The sequence below is a fragment of the Lissotriton helveticus genome, chromosome 5_1, assembly GCF_964261635.1.
Source record: "Lissotriton helveticus chromosome 5_1, aLisHel1.1, whole genome shotgun sequence".
Taxonomy (NCBI): domain Eukaryota; kingdom Metazoa; phylum Chordata; class Amphibia; order Caudata; family Salamandridae; genus Lissotriton; species Lissotriton helveticus.
Window position 1 is genome coordinate 117,361,947 of NC_136065.1, and position 17,671 is coordinate 117,379,617.

Consider the following 17,671-nt stretch of genomic DNA (forward strand, 5'->3'; position numbering starts at 1 on the left):
TGTGGTTCTGGTTTTATGTTACTGGTACAACCAGCAAGATATGGGATAGTGGTTTTGAAAGTAATCCGCTGTAGCATATTGATAGTTTCTGTGGTGATCCAATGAAAGGTGATGCAGGTAAAACACAGAATTTTTTTTTTGACGATTACTGCTGTGTCGGAGAGCAATTGCCCAAGATATATGCCCTTTAACAACTAGACTGCCACTAGCTCTTAACTGTTTTAAAGGTGGAAGAAGGCAGCTGGATTAACTCATAAAGGCTTTTTTTTTTGTTTAAAAGATTTTTATTGGGATGTTTGCAAAAACAGAGGACAAGCCATATGAAAAATACATAATTAACTTAATACAATAAAACATTAGGCAAAAATCATATGAAAAAGATATGCTACAGGAAAGAAGAAGAAAAAGGGAAAAGTAAAGAAGGAAAAAAGAGAAAGAAAGAAAGAAGAAAGGAAGAAGAGAAAGCAGGAAGAGAAGGAAGAGTAAAGAGAGGGGAGAAAAGAGAGTAATCAAAATAATGTAGAGAAGGAATATTTGCAGAAAAAGAAGAATAGTGAAAGTAATATTACGAAGGTTTGGTAGAGAGATAAATAGTAAAAGGGAGCCAAAGGAGATCAGATTTAATTTTCTGAGAGATAGAAGATGAAGCAATTGCCATTCTATGTTCATCGCAAATGAAATTCCACCAAGTATTTACAGACAATTTAGAATTATCTTTCCAAAGGTATAGAATCACTTTAAAAGCAAGAGCAATAAAAAGATCAAACAGTCTCATAGAAGTAGGTACAATGTCCAAACCATGTGATATATAGCCTAAGAAAATATGGAAAAAGGATAAAGGTGCTGCGAAACCAAACACTGACATGCACATTTTCCAAACAGAGTTCCAAAAGGATAAGACAGAAGGGCACTCATAGATTTGGTGTTTGAGGGTGCCCGTTTCTTTGGAACAAGACCAGCAAAGCGGGGAAGAAGATGGGGAAAATTTACAGATATGAACAGGAGTGATAACAGCTCTATGGTAAATAAAAAATAAAGATTGGGTGATATGGGCAGCAGGCAAAACTTTAAACAGTTTGGTCCATAATTTGTCCCATGTCAGAACAGAAAAGGAAACGGACAAATCATGTTCCCAAGCAATCTCAACATTTGATTTAGAACGACAGCGTATATACAAATGCAGCTTTAGGTAACTGGTTAGAGAATAAAGGGTATAAGGGAGTAGAGGGAGTAATAAGAGGCATGGTAAGCGGCAATGTAAATGTAGATAAATGAGATTGTATAGCAGTAGTAATGATGTTGTATACATGTAGACAGGAGGCAGGTAGGTGATACATAGTTTTCAATTCAGGAAGAGGAATAATAGAATTATGAGACAGAAATTGATGGACAAATAGAATATCCTTTTCCTTCCAATATTTGTAGTAAAAGGATTTACCTTTATATTTTAGAAATTTATTATACCACACTACTGAGGAAATGAAGCATTGAAAAGGGGTAAAATCCTTGGAGAATGTACGGGCCAGATGTAGGTCGGTCGGTAACGGCCGAAAATCGGTATTTTCGGCCGTTACCGACCGGTATTGCAGAAATGGTATGTAGGGGCATGTGTTTCTGAATCGTTAAAATTACCGATCGGTAAATTTACCGATCGGTATTTTTACCGAATCGTTAAATTTGAGATGTAGGTGGGACTCTTCTGAGTCCCACAAGCCTTACAGAATCGGTATTTTACCATCAAATTCAATTTGATGGTAAAATACCGATTCTGGTGTGCATGCACATGTGTGCATGCACACCTATGCCATGTGGCAGGCAGACCTGCCCCGAGGGCATGTATGCCTGTCACATGGCACCCGAACCTGTTTTGGGGGTGCTAGAGGGTGTCAAAGTGACACCCCCTGCTCCCTTGTGATATTCGGTATTTACTTATTCGGTAAATACCGAATCGGTAATGCCCATTCATTCCTATGGGCTTCAAAGCCCATAGGAATGAATGGCCATTACCGGTCAGTATTTACCGAATCGGTAAATACCGAATATTACCGATTCGGTAAATGCACATCTGGATTTACCTACATCTCCCTCATTCTATTTTACCAATTCATAAATACCGAATCGGTAAAATTCTGTATTTATGAGTCGGTAAAATAGAATTACCTACATCTGGCCCGTAGTGTGCAGCAAAGTTTGAGAGTGTTTCAGAACTGGGTACTTAGCTACAAAGGAGCAATTAGACAAATACAATATGGGGAAATGAAAAATCCTTAAACAAGGAGCACTCAAAAAGAACCCATCTGATAATTGGGGTGTCTGAAAAATCATACGCCAGCGAGAAAGATAAGATTGTTTAATTAAAAAAGCAGAGTGATACGTTTTAAAATTAGGGAAACGTACACCACCTTCTGTTTTGGGTCTAATAAGTGTACTAAAAGCAATATGGGCGTGTTTGCTATTCCATAGAAATTTAGTACAAACGGAATTTATACTGGAAAAATAAACATTGGGTATTTTGAAAGGGAGCATAGAGACAGTATATAGTACATGAGGAGTAATCATTATTTTAATCGTATCAAGTCTACCCCACCAGGAAAGATACAGTGGAGACCAAATTTGAAGGAGAGACTGAAGTTTTTGATAAGGGCAGCAAAGGTAAACTTGAGCGTATCAGTTTATGAGGAAGAGAACGAAATGCCAAGGTACCTGATTTTCAAAGGGCACCATGTAAAGTCAGTAGTATTAAATATATATTGGTAACAACTAGCATTTAGGGGCAGAACCTCCGTCTTAGATAAGTTCAGCCTATACCCTGAGCTAGAGGAATACAAACGAACCTCATCTAAAAAAGGAGGTAAAGAGTCAATTGGATTGGTCATATAAATCAAAATGTCATCAGCATATGCAGATATTTTGGTCTCAACAGGAGGATTGAAAACCAACAATCCGAGGATTATTTCTAATGCGCTCTAAAAAAGGTTCAAGACAAAGAATAAATAACAAAGGGGAAAGAGGGCGCCCTTGTCTAGTACCTCTAGCTAGAGGAAAAAATCGTGAAAACTGATTATTAACAAACATACTGGCACGAGGGGAGGAACACAGAAGTTTGACTAAGGAAATCAAATTAGGGCCAAAGCCAAACCAATGGAGAGTTTGAAACATAAAATGTCAGTTAATTCGATCAAAAGCCTTCTCAGCATCTAAGGACAAGGCAGCAAGTGGGTCTTTACATTTGTTACCAAGTGAAATGATATTAGAAAATATACGAGCGTTATCAGAGGCTAATCTGCCCTTTACAAACCCAACCTGATCTGTTTTTATCAAAAGTGGGATAATAGAATCAAGGCGGGAGGCAAGAATTTTAGCAAACATTTTACAGTCATAATTAATTAAGGATATGGGGCGATAGTTTTTACAAAGGGAATGGTCCTTATCCGGTTTGGGAATAATACAAATTAATGCATCCATAAAAGATCCGGAAGCCTTAGCATCTGCAATAAAGGAATTAATAAGTTGTAAAAGTTTAGGAGCAAATATTGAGTGGAAAGTGGAGTAAAATTCAACAGGCAACCCATCTGGTCCCGGTGCTTTTGACTTTTTAAGGGAATTGATGGCCGCAGTCACCTCCTGAAGGGTAATATCATTCTCCAGTTGTGCAAATTCGTCAGAAAGTGAAGCTGGTGAGGGAAGACCATCAAAAAAGGAGGTTACATTTGAAGTTGAGGGATGGGTGTCATCAGTATACAGAGACTGATAATAATCCTGAAAAACAGCAGCAATTTCCTCATCCGAGGAAACAAGTTTATTATGGGCTTCATGAAGGATAGGGCCCACCGCCTTACGCTCGGATTTAACTTTTAAATAGTTAGCCAGCATTTTGCCCGCCTTGTTTTGCCCCCCAAGAAATTTGGATTTAATCTTGAGCAAAGTATTACAGGCTTCAAAAGTAGCAATTTTATTCAGATCAGTTTTTGCTACAATGAGATCCCGAAGGGCATTAGAAGCCTTAGAAGTAAAATAAACGTGCTCTAGCTCTTTAATGTGTTGCAGCTGGTTCTTATATTTAGTAACATTTAATTTCTTTTTCTTAGAGACATAAGAAATAGTAAAAGCTCAGAGGGCAGCTTTAAAAGCATCCCAATTGTTAGAGATAGAGGTATCAGATGGGTCATTAGGGGAAAAAATTTCATTGATAAAAATAGTGACTTCCTTCATAAAGACAGTATCTGACGAAAGAAAAGTATTACATTTCCATCTACTAAACTTAGATGAAGTAAGGGAAAGATCCAGGACAGCATACACTGGGGCATGATCAGAGATGAAAATGGAGCCAATTTCGGAGCGTTGAATAGAAGGAAGTAAGGATTTACTAACCAAAATGTAATCAATGCGTGATCGAGTATGGTGTACATTAGAAAAAAAAGTATACTCAAGTGAGTCAGGGTTACATGTTTTCCAAACATCAAATAACGGACGTGAAGCAATCGCAGATTGAAAAGATTTATGGGATTTATCAGGTTGGAGTTTGCAGGAGGAAATGCTATCAGAAAAAGGGTCCAGCCATTTGTTAAAGTCACCCGCAATTACTATGTTGGGACAATCTATAGAGGATATGAGAATTTTAATGTCATTCCAAAATTTGGGATCAGGGCGAACAGGACCATAGATATTCAATAAAACCAATGTCTTATTTTGAATAACAATCTTTGCCATTACCCAACGACCATCAGTATCATTTTGAGTAGACAATATTTGAACTGATAAAGCTTTGTGAAATAGTATAGCAACACCCCCTTTCTTGTCATTAGCAGGAGAAAATACAACTTGGCCTACCCATTGCCTTTTCAACTTAATCGATTCTAAATCTGTACAGTGAGTTTCTTGGAGAAATGCAATTTGAGAATTAAGTTTAGATAAATGAGATAATACCTTTTGTCTTTTAATTGGATGACCAAGCCCTCGGATGTTCCACGAAACAAAGTTACACCTGAAGGAAGGTAAGGAGGAAGTGGAACGATTGGATTGGAAACACTTCAAGGAAGCAACTACAAAGGAAAACATGATAAAAAAAACATTACAATGAGACAAACCATACAACATATTCAGAACAATGCCATACAATAGTTCCAAAACAACAAGAAGAAATAAAGAAAGATGTTGAACCAAAGAAAGAAATTGTTGAGAAAAAGAACATTTCCCTAAGAAAAAGATAGAAAAAAGAGGCGAAAGAGAATAAAAAAAGTAAAGGAGGGAAGAAAGAAGGAGGAAGTAGAAAGAAAGGGATAGGAAGCAAACAGCAAACAGATCAAGGCAAGAGAGCCAGGTCTGAAGAGAGAGGAAAAACGAAGATAGCAGGAGCGTAGAGAGACCGCAGAGGAGGCGACCCTCAGCGAGCACTACAGATAAGGGAGTGGAACCAGGACCTGAAGAAGGAATACAAGAACGAGAGAAGAAAGTACAGAGGAGAGATATGAAGCACAGAACTCCGAACATTACAGACCGTGAGAATAAGTCAGAGGAAAGAGAAACATCAAACATTAGTATCCATGCTAGAAGGAGTAATACTCTGCAAAAATGAGTGAAGTTTCTGTGGGTCGTCAAATGACCGGGTACGACCGTTGTGAGTGATTTTACAGAAACAAGGATGACGGATGCCATATTGGATATTCAACTGTCTCATTTGAGGTCAGAGATTAAAAAATTCTTTACGTCGAGCATTCGTTGAGTTGGAAAGATCTTGAGAAATAAAAATATTGTGCACAGACCAAAGAAGACTTCGCTTGAGTTTAGCAGCCTTCAACACAGACATTAACTCCGCAAATTCCAGAAAAAGCATGATGATACCACGAGGTCTGGATGCAGTAGGGTGAAGGCGACCTAAACGGTGAGCTCTTTGAATGTTAAGAGGTTTTGCCATGGATGGAAGTTCAAGTAGATCCTTCAGAAGTTTCTGTAGAAAGAACACCATATCAGGGCCCTCAATATTTTCCGGAAGACCATAAAGGCGCAGGTTGTTCCTGCGGTTACGATTTTCAAGGTCCTCGGTGTGAAGCTTTAGCTTATGGATCTCTTGTTCCAATAGAGGAATCTTGGAAGAGGCGTCTTAAAAGTCACTAATACGTTGCTCCAAATCCACAACTCTACCTTCCATAACACCCAATTTTTCTTCAATTTGAGTAAGTTTAGCATTAGTTGCAGACATAAATGGTTGAAGGCCACGAACCTCCTCCAAAATAGAGTCCAAAACAGGATTTGAAGATGGAATGGGAGAAGGCGGGTCATTTTTAGGTCTCTTCACCTTAGCTCCAGTTGAAGATTGTTTTGAATTACCTGACTCATGAGCCATGTTGAAGACGTGGAAGTAAAATCCAAAAAAGAACAGGTAGTGCGACTAAATATGAGAGACACACCGTGCACAAGCACCGGGACCAGAGAAACACCTGCAGTTTAAAAATGTATAGACAAAACAGTCTCGTTCAAAATATAGGCAGGATGAAAAAAATTAGTCTGGGGCAGCTCCAGAAGAGATAAGCAGGAGTAGACAAGCGATGACTTATAAAGCAACACAGTAGACTGTATCTCCTGAGAGACAAAGGCCATATATGAAGAGAAACATAGCATCCAAAGAAAGTAGAGGAGGCCAGTGAACAGGAAAAAACTCCATGCATTAAAAGTATTGAAGCACTTTATACGCAGATAGCATGGTTAGAGCAGAAAAATAGCAAATGCGGGCATTCGCGCCAAAAATACAAAATGGCGGCCGATTTTACTTCAGAGCAAATAAAACTAAGTGCCCAAGTAGGAAATTGATGTCAAAAAGCAAAAAAAAAACATAGCGCCTCACATCACACAAGCAAGGAGTGTAGAAAAATGGTAGGCGACATTAGCAGAAAGTAGTTAGGGCCCAGAGACAAGTCCCGGAGGCTAAAGAACGGATGCGGGCTCGGCGGCGCAAAATGGCGGCCGCCCACGTCCGAGATCGGAAAGATTTACCGGCAATTAATTTGCAGCGAAATGCAGGTGGAAAACATCAAACAGCACCATCCTCGCTGTCAGGGCATGTTCCGACGGCAGAAACATCCACAGGAATCCTCCAAGGTGCAGGTGAAGGTCCAGAAATCATCGTAGGATGCCCGCAGTGCAGCAGAGCTCAGTGAGGAGACGCCATTCCTGAACGGCGCGCAAGCCACGCCCCCAACTCATAAAGGCTAGTCTGTTTCCAGGGGGTTCAGGACATCAAGGGGCAGATTTACTAATATGTCATGCAAATCAGCAACCTAATGTGCTGTGCCACATTAAATGAGAGAGAGACAGACAGACAGAGCAGGACTGCACCATATCTCTTTTGATATGGCACGCTGCTGTCTTCCAAGGCACTAGTGCACAATTAACTGTCTTGCACCATGCACACACCTTTTCACCATCGTACAAAGGTGTCTGCATGAGTCCAGCATAGGTTTTCTATTGGATGGACACCCTTATAGTGCAAATTACTATGCTTCGATTTCCTTTTATACTTTTCCTACTTTGTATGTGTGCTGCACAGTGCAGCACACATGTAAAATTAGACACATTTGGAGCAAAGAAAACTTTGCATCTTATTTATGACTACCTCAAGGCGATGACATTTTTTGGTGACAAACCCTATCTACAAATATTAGTAGATAGTACTTTCTGGGTGGTTCGATGGAAACACACATGCACACACCATGGGAAGTCATCTTGAATCAAAGTAGCTCGTAGAGCTACTTTGCCTTACTTTTAGCAGACAATGTTGTAGTAATTACTTACTTACCTATGCCTTTTACCCCTCCTGGTGTATGGGCCATCAGCCAGGACTCTCCTTACATCTCTGTCCTGGGCTTTTCTTTCAATCTGACTCCAGGTGTAACCCATCTCCTTGCAGTCAGCCTCGAGGCCTCGGTGCCAAGTGTTTCTTGGTCTTCCTCTTTTCCTCTTCCCTTGAGGGTTCCAGGTCAGGGCTTGGCTGTTGGTGTTTGATGTGGGCTTGTACAGGGTGTAACCTATCCATCCCCAGCGTCTTTTCATGAGTTCTCGATGACCAGGAAGTTGGAAAGTCTGCTGCCATAGGTTGTTATGCTGATGGTGGTTGGCCAGAAGATTTGGAGGATTTTCCTCACACAGGTGTTGATGGAGGTCTGGACTTTGTTGAGGCAGTCCCTGTTGCCCTCCAAGTCTCAGCTCCATAGAGAAGTACCTATTTTATGTTGGTATTAAAAAGCCTGATCTCAGTTTGCAGTGTTAGGTCCTTGGAGCTCTAGCTCTTCTTAAGCTGGATGAAGGCAGCCCTTGCTTTGCTGAGTCTTGCCTTATGTCGGTGTCTGTGCCGCCCTGCTTGTCCATGACACTGCCCAGGTAGGTGAAGGCCTTAGCCTCATCCAATGCATCACCTGCATTGTGAGTGCAGTTGTGCTGAAGGGGTTAGCCTTCAGGCTCTTGGCTTTTGCCCTGTGAATGTTGATGCAAAGTTGTGCTGATGTGGCTTCTACATTGTCAGTCTTCTGTTTTCCAATACAAAGCAGGTTTTGTGCTGGAAAGTAAATTCCAGACCATTGAGCAGGTTTTTGTCACTTTTGATTACATTATACCTGCACAAAGTGTTGATAATTCTGCCCCAATGTGTGCCATTGGTGAGTGTGCCAACAGAGTACAGTCTACAGCCTTCTTTCTATAAAGTTTAACCAACAGACCTAGCATGTCTGACAGCTGACTTACTAGCAGGCCACATTACAGAACATCTGACGTTTAGATGTTTGTTGTAATTTTAACTTTAAATGTTTCTGTAGAAAGAAACCACGGTTCACCATACACTAAGACAACACCAACATCACCATAGTGTTTAGGTGGATCACACAGTGACTGTAAACAATATTGCTTGATTTTTGAAAGAGGCGTCATGAGGATAGCATCCAGTCAGTCCAATCAAAAATTGTACTTCAGTGGTCTGAAGACCTAGCGACTTCCCCACCAAATCCCCCCAATTACCCTCCCTCCTCCCGGCAGAAGCATCTATTTCATATCAAAGAAACAGCCTGCCAGGGTATGTTGATAAAATCTATATTTCTATCAAATGAAAAAACGCCCCACTGGATTGATACTAGATACTGGATTGATACTGATTGTGGACGGTGGGGTTCAAACCCCAAAATGTTTTATTGCATGAAAAATAAATAGCTCCAAAAAATTCCATTATATCTAAATCTGTCACAAATATATTCAATCTGGATTTCAAGTAGGCTCAGAATGGAATTGGAGGATGGGGGTGCATGGTATGTCATTGAGCTTATATTTGATCAAGTAAAACTATGCGTTTGTTTAGACAACATAAATGTTGGATTGATGTGAGACTGATTCAGAGCACCCCTCCGGTTATGTTGGCTATAGTCCTGCAAGCTCACAGTGCATCATCTGTACTCCTATCCTCAAAAGGTAACACATGGATTTGCAAACTCAGAACAAAACAACCCTGACTTTCTAAGGAAATCACTGTAACATATCTAGAACCCTTTCGCTTATCCACTTTTGGAGACCAAAAGAGGTACACAAGAAGTGCAGAGTAAAATATTTCAATATTTATTAAAGCGCTGTAATTCTTGAGTAAAATACTTGCACTGCAATGATTAATAGAAGGAAATAGAATAATGTGATTAACATAACAAGAATGGTGAAAAAGATGAACAATTCAACCATTTTCTAATTACAGGAAAATATATATGCTTGCTATAGTACTGTACTATAGCGTGCTCCTATCTAGCACTTTCTACCCTATCATGTCTAAGGTGAGTGGATTTGCAAAATCCCTGTTGGGTGTTCTAACTCCCCATTACCAGTGGGTTAGAGTCAGTAAGCTGTCCGTCGTGGTGTATATATGGATAGCATCCCTCACCTGAGGTAACATGAATCAGCTGAACTTGAATTCTGGCATGGACGGACCTCTCAGTGCCAGCAAAATGCTCCTCTGAATAAACAAAGGCTTGATGTTATATATATAATACCTTCCTCCATGTTACTGTGCCGAAGCCCCGGTCAGGCCGCTATTGTTTATTCTATTGTGATAGATCTGTTACTGAGCTACTAAAAACAAATAGCAAAATCTTGCGTGCTGAACTTAGACCTTGTACAGAATGTTAAAGGTGTTCTGATAAGGTGCCTACAAAGTGGTATTGTAATCAAACTGAGTTCAAGGAATGTTATCCTGTATGTGCAGGCAAATGAATGTGTGTCAAATGTTATTGTGTGTAGGGAGAGAAGGCAACTTAAGAAGGTGAGCATGTAAAAATGGCATTTCCTAACTGGGCCGAATTCCTCCTCATGACAGGTAGACAACAAGCTGAGCATTTGTATAAATTACTAAAATCAGAATCAGACACTGCTTCCGTGAGCCTCCTCACACACCAGTTGATTTGTGTGGCAACTACAAGAAAAGACCACAATATTTCATATCGCAATGGTGACTTACTTGTGTGATTATTTTCATGCAGCCGTAACAAACACCTTATATCACCTACTCCCCCACTCCTTCTGATGGTCTCAGTAGTTGTGTTATTTCCATGAACAAGTAACTTAGGAGTGATGTGTTTCTTTTTAAACACAAAAAGCATCCTACTCACACTTTCTGAGCGAACAGGGCATTGTGGGACTATGTTCACTAGTGGGGTTATTCAAGTCTCTGTGACCTTACTAAAGTACATGTGTGTCATAATTGAGGGCCTGGCCTAAACACACTTGTTTTCACCCTGGATATCTAAAAGTTCATTTCTAAATAAAAGAGACAGTAATAGTGAAAAATGCATATGTATGAATTTTTCACAAATGACACCCTTTTCCTTGTGTTTATCTGCCTTTAATTAGCATGCATACAGGCATTTTAAGCGCACTATCGCTGCCATAATCAGTCCAAAATCAAGTTACTCATTTTCGTACTGATTTAATTTCTTGCACTTTGTTATCACATCACTTCTATTTCCTAACATTCTCTCTCTCTCTCTCTCTCTCTCTCTCTTTCTCTCTCTCTCTCTCTCTCTCTCTCTCTATGAGGCTGAGGGGTTTTATTTAGTCCCTCCTGCTATTAGACCACAATATTGAGACGCATAGAGGGAAACAGCACAGCAGCAACAAACTTAAGGAGGTGCCATTTGTCCCTATTACTTGTGAAATGCATATTTCAGTCAATGAGTTTGTGAGACATTGTAAGTGAATTTACAGTCTAACATATATGTGTGCCTTTATCTATAGGCGTCAAAACCCACTTCTAGATTTACACTGTTCTGCCAAATGTCTCACGCTTGCTTCATGCAGGTGTAATGCTATTGACCTGCAGAAGAAAGACAAGTGTTTGTCACTGAAACCAATCGCTTCAGAGGAAGCTCTTCTCGCAGCAGAATTGCAGGAGCGGCCTGTGTAGATAAGAGCGGTGGGCCGGTGAGACCCGCTGACGGGGGATTTCGATGTATGACGAGGGGAAATTAAATAAATAATTAATTTTCCCTCCTATCGTCCATCAAAATCCCCCCCTACGGGGCCCCACCGCTTTTACCAGTACGGGCCGCGGCTGTAGAATTGGAGTTTTACGTGGTCGGATTGGGAACAAAAGTAGGTCCAGGCAGTAACCAAAAATGTGTGCACATTTGCGACTCACAACATTTTGCTTCCATTGCCTGGTTAGTATCAGGGAAAAGTTTGGTTGTGTTAACAGTGTGTCCGGAGAGGATGCACGGCATGACTGGGGTGTGTAGAGCATGAAAGAAGATGTGCAGAGCCCTCATAACTGTGCAGGGATACATTACTGCACAGAAACAATCCAAAGAGGAAATAACGAGGAGAAAATAGATTGTTCTCCTCAATACGCCATCCTTTGAAAGACAAACTTTATAAATTGGGAATTGCATCAAATCCATGCGAACGGCCATGCTTTACCCATGGAACGCCTCCCAGCTCGAAAAGTATCACAATTCAGGGGCTTGCCCAGCATTACGTTACATTTCTTTACGAAGCCACACTTGGTGGTGCAATTCGCCCCTTGATAACTTTGCAAAAGACACAAGGGCAACTCAAATACTTAGAAAATCTGAGCCTAGGAGTTTGTCAGATATTCTGCTCCATCTATTGAAACAGGAGCACAGAGGGAAAAAGAGACAGCGGGTCGTCCTCCCCTCCACTCAAATTTCAAATATCAAGTGTTTAATATATTCTGCTCCAACAAAATGACTGCCCGTCCACTCTGCAGACTGTTATGTTTCCACTGGAGGTGGCAAACTTGGAGTAAACTGCCAGGCTGTCAGATTCATTGTGTTTTTTTGTTAAAACAAACTACCACTTCGCAACTTTGTTTTTGTACAATAAAAAAGTTTTCTGAGCAGTCACATGAAACATGGTGGCCACTCAGCAAATTTTTTGTGAAGTGGTGGCCACTCCCCTGAAGGCATCAAGATCTCTAAATATGGCAGCCTGTAGTCTGCCAGGGCGCCAGAGGTTATTACCGTCACTCCCCTGGCGGATGTATGATGGTACAACGCGGTACATAACACCGCAGTACCATCACAACGCAGCTTTTACAACGCAAGTCGTTACCACGACTTGCGCTGCTGGGTGCTGGACTTAGGAATAGTATGATTTACTATTCCAACTCCAGCCTACGTACAGTAGGGAAGGTGTTGGAATAGTAAATCACACTATTCCTTAGTCTAGAGCGCCCTCCAGTGCAAGTCGTGGTAATGACTTGCGTTCTAGAATCCGCGTTGTAATGGTACTGCGGTGTTATGACCGCATCGTAATGGTTGTTTCCCCCCCTGGCAGACGGCATGCCACCAACCAAACTCTAAGAGCCATATGTACTAACTGATTTTCTTGTTGCAAACCTGCAATTTCATAAATCAAATGGTTTTCAAAAATAAAATGTGCTTTTCAAATGTGCTAAACCCATTTTTGCAATTCAGTAACATGTTACTGAATCGCTAAAAGGGTACAGTAAATCATAAGTAGGGCTCCCGGTTTTATGGTATTTATTTTGGTAACATTTCCATCAGTATTTATCCATATATATATATATATATATATATATATATATATATATATATATATATATATATATATATATATATATATATATATATATATATATATATATATTTAATCTGTATTCCTCCATAAAATGAGTTCGACTGTATTTAGCAATAAGCCCCAAGGGTGATTTTACATTTGCCACCGGCTACTACACCCTATGTCTCTGTCATGACTAATGTTCGTGTGTTAAAAGAGGTGGCATTTCACACACTCTGGTCAAGGTGATGTTTTAAATATTCTTCAGTCAGAATATTATCGTATTAACCTTCTGCCCAATCAACTGTCCTACTGCCCTGATACTATAACTACCCTTAAGTGTAGGGATTCTAGTTCTATTATTGATTGTATTTATGGTTTGGCCTGTCACCTGTCTTTCTCAAACAATTTAAAAATTGTTTGGAACACATAATTTAGGTGGTTTAATCTAGAGAGGGCTCATCTGGTTGTTTATAACGAACCACTAATATCGAAAGAACAAGGCGGTAGATTAAGTTAGGGGAAGGTTATAACAAAAGAGAATTTATTAGAAAATTGATTTAAGTGTGTAGTAGGGCCTTTGAAGTCTGTCTTCAACAGGATAATTCTGACCACCTTTTAAAATATTTGCAAAGAAGTCAATTTAGCCCTTACAAAGAGAGGGAGAAGGGGTATCAGAGGGGGCATAAATGATTTGATAATAAACTTTCTACGGCCCACAAAGAATGAATGACAGCTCTGTGCCACCAACCGATATCCAGAGAGGCTGCAAGGAAGGCTGGATTCCAGTATACCTCGGCATGCAGAATGCGGAAGAATGAGCTTAAAAAGGAAGCTACTGTCTGCCTGTGACTCAAGAAATAGTTCTGCTTTTTGTAAAGTAGTACATTAACCAATACTCAATCAGGCAGTAGTTCCCGACATGGTACAGGTTATTCTAGTACATGCATGGTTAACACATTTCAAAGTTATTTCATTAAATAGCACTGACTCGATTCGATAAGTCTTTATTTCGATTTTAAAAAAATCATAAAAGACAATTACGTTTAAAATATTGAAACATTCCATGTCCATAGGTAATACTAACATGACGCAGTAGGAAAATACATATAGTTATTCCATCCCAGTATACAATTATTATACAAAAAATAAATCTAAAACATAGTTTGATACTATCAATAAAAACCCCAAACCTATTTACAGTAGGTGTCACATGTGGGTATGTGACTATAAAAAAGACCAGGTATCAACTTTAAAAAGAAACAAGTTAGTACAATCTCATCTTATTGACGCGAATGGCCAACATCCAATGTAAAAATGTGGCAACTGCAATTACTATTGGTTCCGTTGTATCTGTTTTTAGGATCCTAAATGCTTTGTTGCCGGTGTTAATGCCCTTAGACATACAAATGGGCCTATGCCACTTGTGCCTCGGTTTTTTATAGGCTGGGCAAATAAATAAAATATGCACTATAGATTCAGTCTGGGTCGGGCAGAATGGACATTTGGTGCAAGTCGTGGTACACCACTTATCAACAAATGAATTGACTGGGAGTGTGCCCACCCTAAATTGGTGGTAACGTTTCCTATCGGTAAAAACCGTAATAAAATCCCAGTATCCTTCATATTCGGTAGCATGTTTAATCTCCAAAAACTCCCTCGTTAGAGACGGCCTAGATAAAGACGTAAAGCGCTCCATGGTAACCATGCTCCAGTAAGTCTCCTTAAAATCCTTTCTAGAAGGAAAAACATCGTCTGCAGGATTTTCTCACAATCGGCTCAGCCCCATCTCACTAAAAATGGCTTTTGCCTGCCTCAGCCAGGGAATTTTGCACGCGCTGTCAGCACTGACTCCACTTCAGTTGCCTCTATTGATCCACAAAGAGGGGAAGAATTACATTTTGAGGTTTAGGAAGTTGTAGAGGCTTTTAAGTCTCAGCCCTCCGGTAAAGCTCTGGCCCTGGACGGAGTCCCTGGGGACCTTTTTATTTGTTGGGCTCCGGTAGTGGCACAACATTGCAATGCAGCTGTGAGAGGTGTTATACCCCATCTTTGCAAAATTGGGCTATAGGTCCGATTTTTAAGAGGGTAATCGGACAGACCAGCTTGCTAATGGCTCATTCCTGTAGTGGATGCTGAGGTTAAGATTATTGGCAGGATAGTGCTGAAGCACCCCACTGATTGGGCAGAGGGAGGGGAGATCTTATCAGACATCAGGTGGGGACGATTGAGCAGAATTGAGTCTTCACCCGTTTACCGCGGTGGACATTCCGCCACGGTGCGGGTGTTCTACAGAGTGGGTGGAGCTGCGAAGGGCAACAAGGGTGCAGATGAGTAAATACAGGATTGTAGGATGTCCGTTAACATGTCAGTATTTACCTCCAACAGTGGCGGGTGCAATTCCAAAACCGAGGCCACCTTACACAAGGCAGGATGAAAGGAGAAGACGTCCTCCAAAAGAAAACAGATCAAGGTCAAACTTGGACTCGGAGGCTTCACCACTAGCAAACAATAAAATTCAGGTAGAACATGGTCACATTGTTACAAACAGAAACAGACTCCCCATCTCCAACAGTAGTGCCAGAACGAAACACCGTGACAGACAACTCAGGCAAAAGAACACCTAGAGTCCAAGGTGGCAAGTCTAGTGGAGACTCATCATCCTAACAAACCTTCATAGTCAGTCAGAACGGTCTTCCAGCATCAAGGAACAGGGGAAACAGGTGGTGATGTCGAGGACAATGTCACCTCCAGTGCCAAACTGGTGTTGAAACACAAGACACAGACAAGGCCTCCGATGGCAGAACCTGAGCTTTTGATGTTGATAATGCTTTTTTGATGTTGATGATGTTGATGATGCTTTTGATGTTGCACTGACGTTGATAAGACCTGCAAGGTCGACCGGGGAAGAAATCGAAAGACCCCAAGGCACCTTAGGGTGTGGAGGTTTGCCAGAGGAGGCAAAAGGAGGGAGGAACATCACCAGCAAAGACTGGGAGAACTCCGCACCATGAGCAGGGTAACGCAACGTAGCAGAAAGGAGGGAAAACCCTGCTGCACTAAGGGACATGGAACCAGAACGGAGCCAGGCCTCTGATCAGCAAAGTAGAGCCAAGACGAGTCAGAGGATGATGCCAAGGATGATTAAGAGAATCGGGCTGCTGACAAACTGACTTGCCACTCAACTGGGGATAGGTAGAAGTATTCATCAAAAATGGCATGTCACACCCAAAGCATTTAACAGAAAGACTAACCAGCTACTTTAAAAGTATAGGAACATTTAACAACTCATTGCAAGGGCACCTACAATCTCAATTACAAACCATAAATCTTAGTTAACTCTATAGAAATTGTTTCTTAAATCTCAAAATACAAACGTGTTTTTACAATAAAAAAACAGACCTCCTTGTCAATGCTTTATGCAGTGATCTTAATCACTACAGTAATTCACGATTAGGAACGTTTCTATTTTAATGACCAAATACTAAACAGATCTTGTAATTTACAGTCTTAAGTGCTGCCTTATGTACTTGGATCAGCTGTCATATTTTGTGGAAATTATTAAATGAGAGCAAATGTAAGGAGATAAAAAAATGACAGTGGTAACCTCCCAGTGCTTGTATCATAGTACACAACTGTAACTTTCATAGGAGAATGGCATAATCATAACATGGCAGATTATAGGGGTGTGTGAGGAGCACTCCTCTAGTTAGTCTTTTTGCATTTAATCTACCGGTGCTGCGGCTAATGAGGGTAGTCAATCCTAGTGGAAAAATGTACGTTATGACGGGTTTACAAACCCATCTAGCCGCGCACTGTTCACTTGGTGTGATACACCTTCAAAGTTTTGAAAACATTTCGCTAAACAATATACCAGAAAACAATTCGTTGTTTCAATACATGATTCTCTTTTTTATAATTGCATGTACACACTTTACTCAGTGTTAATTCATTCATTTCAATCTTTATTTCGATCACTTGGATCATAAAAGATGTACATCATAAATTTTAAAACATTCATAATATGATACATATAGATAAAAAGAGAATTAAAACCAATAATTACAATTATCATCATTTTGTGCCAATTTGAAAGTGCTAGTGCAAGGTGCAAATCTGACAACTGCATGCTATGGAATTTCGCATTTCTGAGGAATGATAAAGCCATTACAGATCATACAATTTTGGCCTAGTCTATACCTTAAAAATGATTAAGAGGCCAGTAGTGGGTCTCCCTCAGGGTTCTGTATATAGTGAGTACGCGTATGCCACATAGCAGTTAAGAAATTGGCCATGGAGTTTTATTTGCACTTAACAAGCTTAAAATTTCCTTTAGCTCCATCCTGTATGACAGGAGCTCTGGAGTAGTCCAAAGTCGCCGCCAAAATGATAATGGTTTTAAGCCCAAATCTTCCTCTATTGGTCTGAGGCCCAAATCAAGTCTGAGGAGAAGGAGCGGGGTGCTGGAAGGTAAAGCTACCAGCTGCCTGATGAACTTGTTTTCTGTGATCGTCAGATTTGAAACCGGTATATGCCCCCACAATTCTCCACCATGTGTGACTGCCCCCCTCGCCTGCATTTTATATATCTCGAGAGCTGGGCAGAGGGGTTTGTA

The 17,671-nt window shown here is 40.5% G+C and overlaps 1 protein-coding gene across 1 annotated transcript in view; it reads left to right on the plus strand.

The window, feature by feature from the left end:
• Window positions 1-6,953: 6,953 nt before the first annotated feature.
• LOC144752409 (uncharacterized) overlaps window positions 6,954-17,671 on the plus strand; it is a 207,932-nt gene continuing 197,214 nt past the window's right edge. Inside the window, exon 1 of the mRNA XM_078640340.1 lies at window positions 6,954-7,101. Coding sequence (XP_078496466.1) covers window positions 6,954-7,101 — 148 coding nt within the window. The remainder of the gene's footprint in view (window positions 7,102-17,671) is intronic.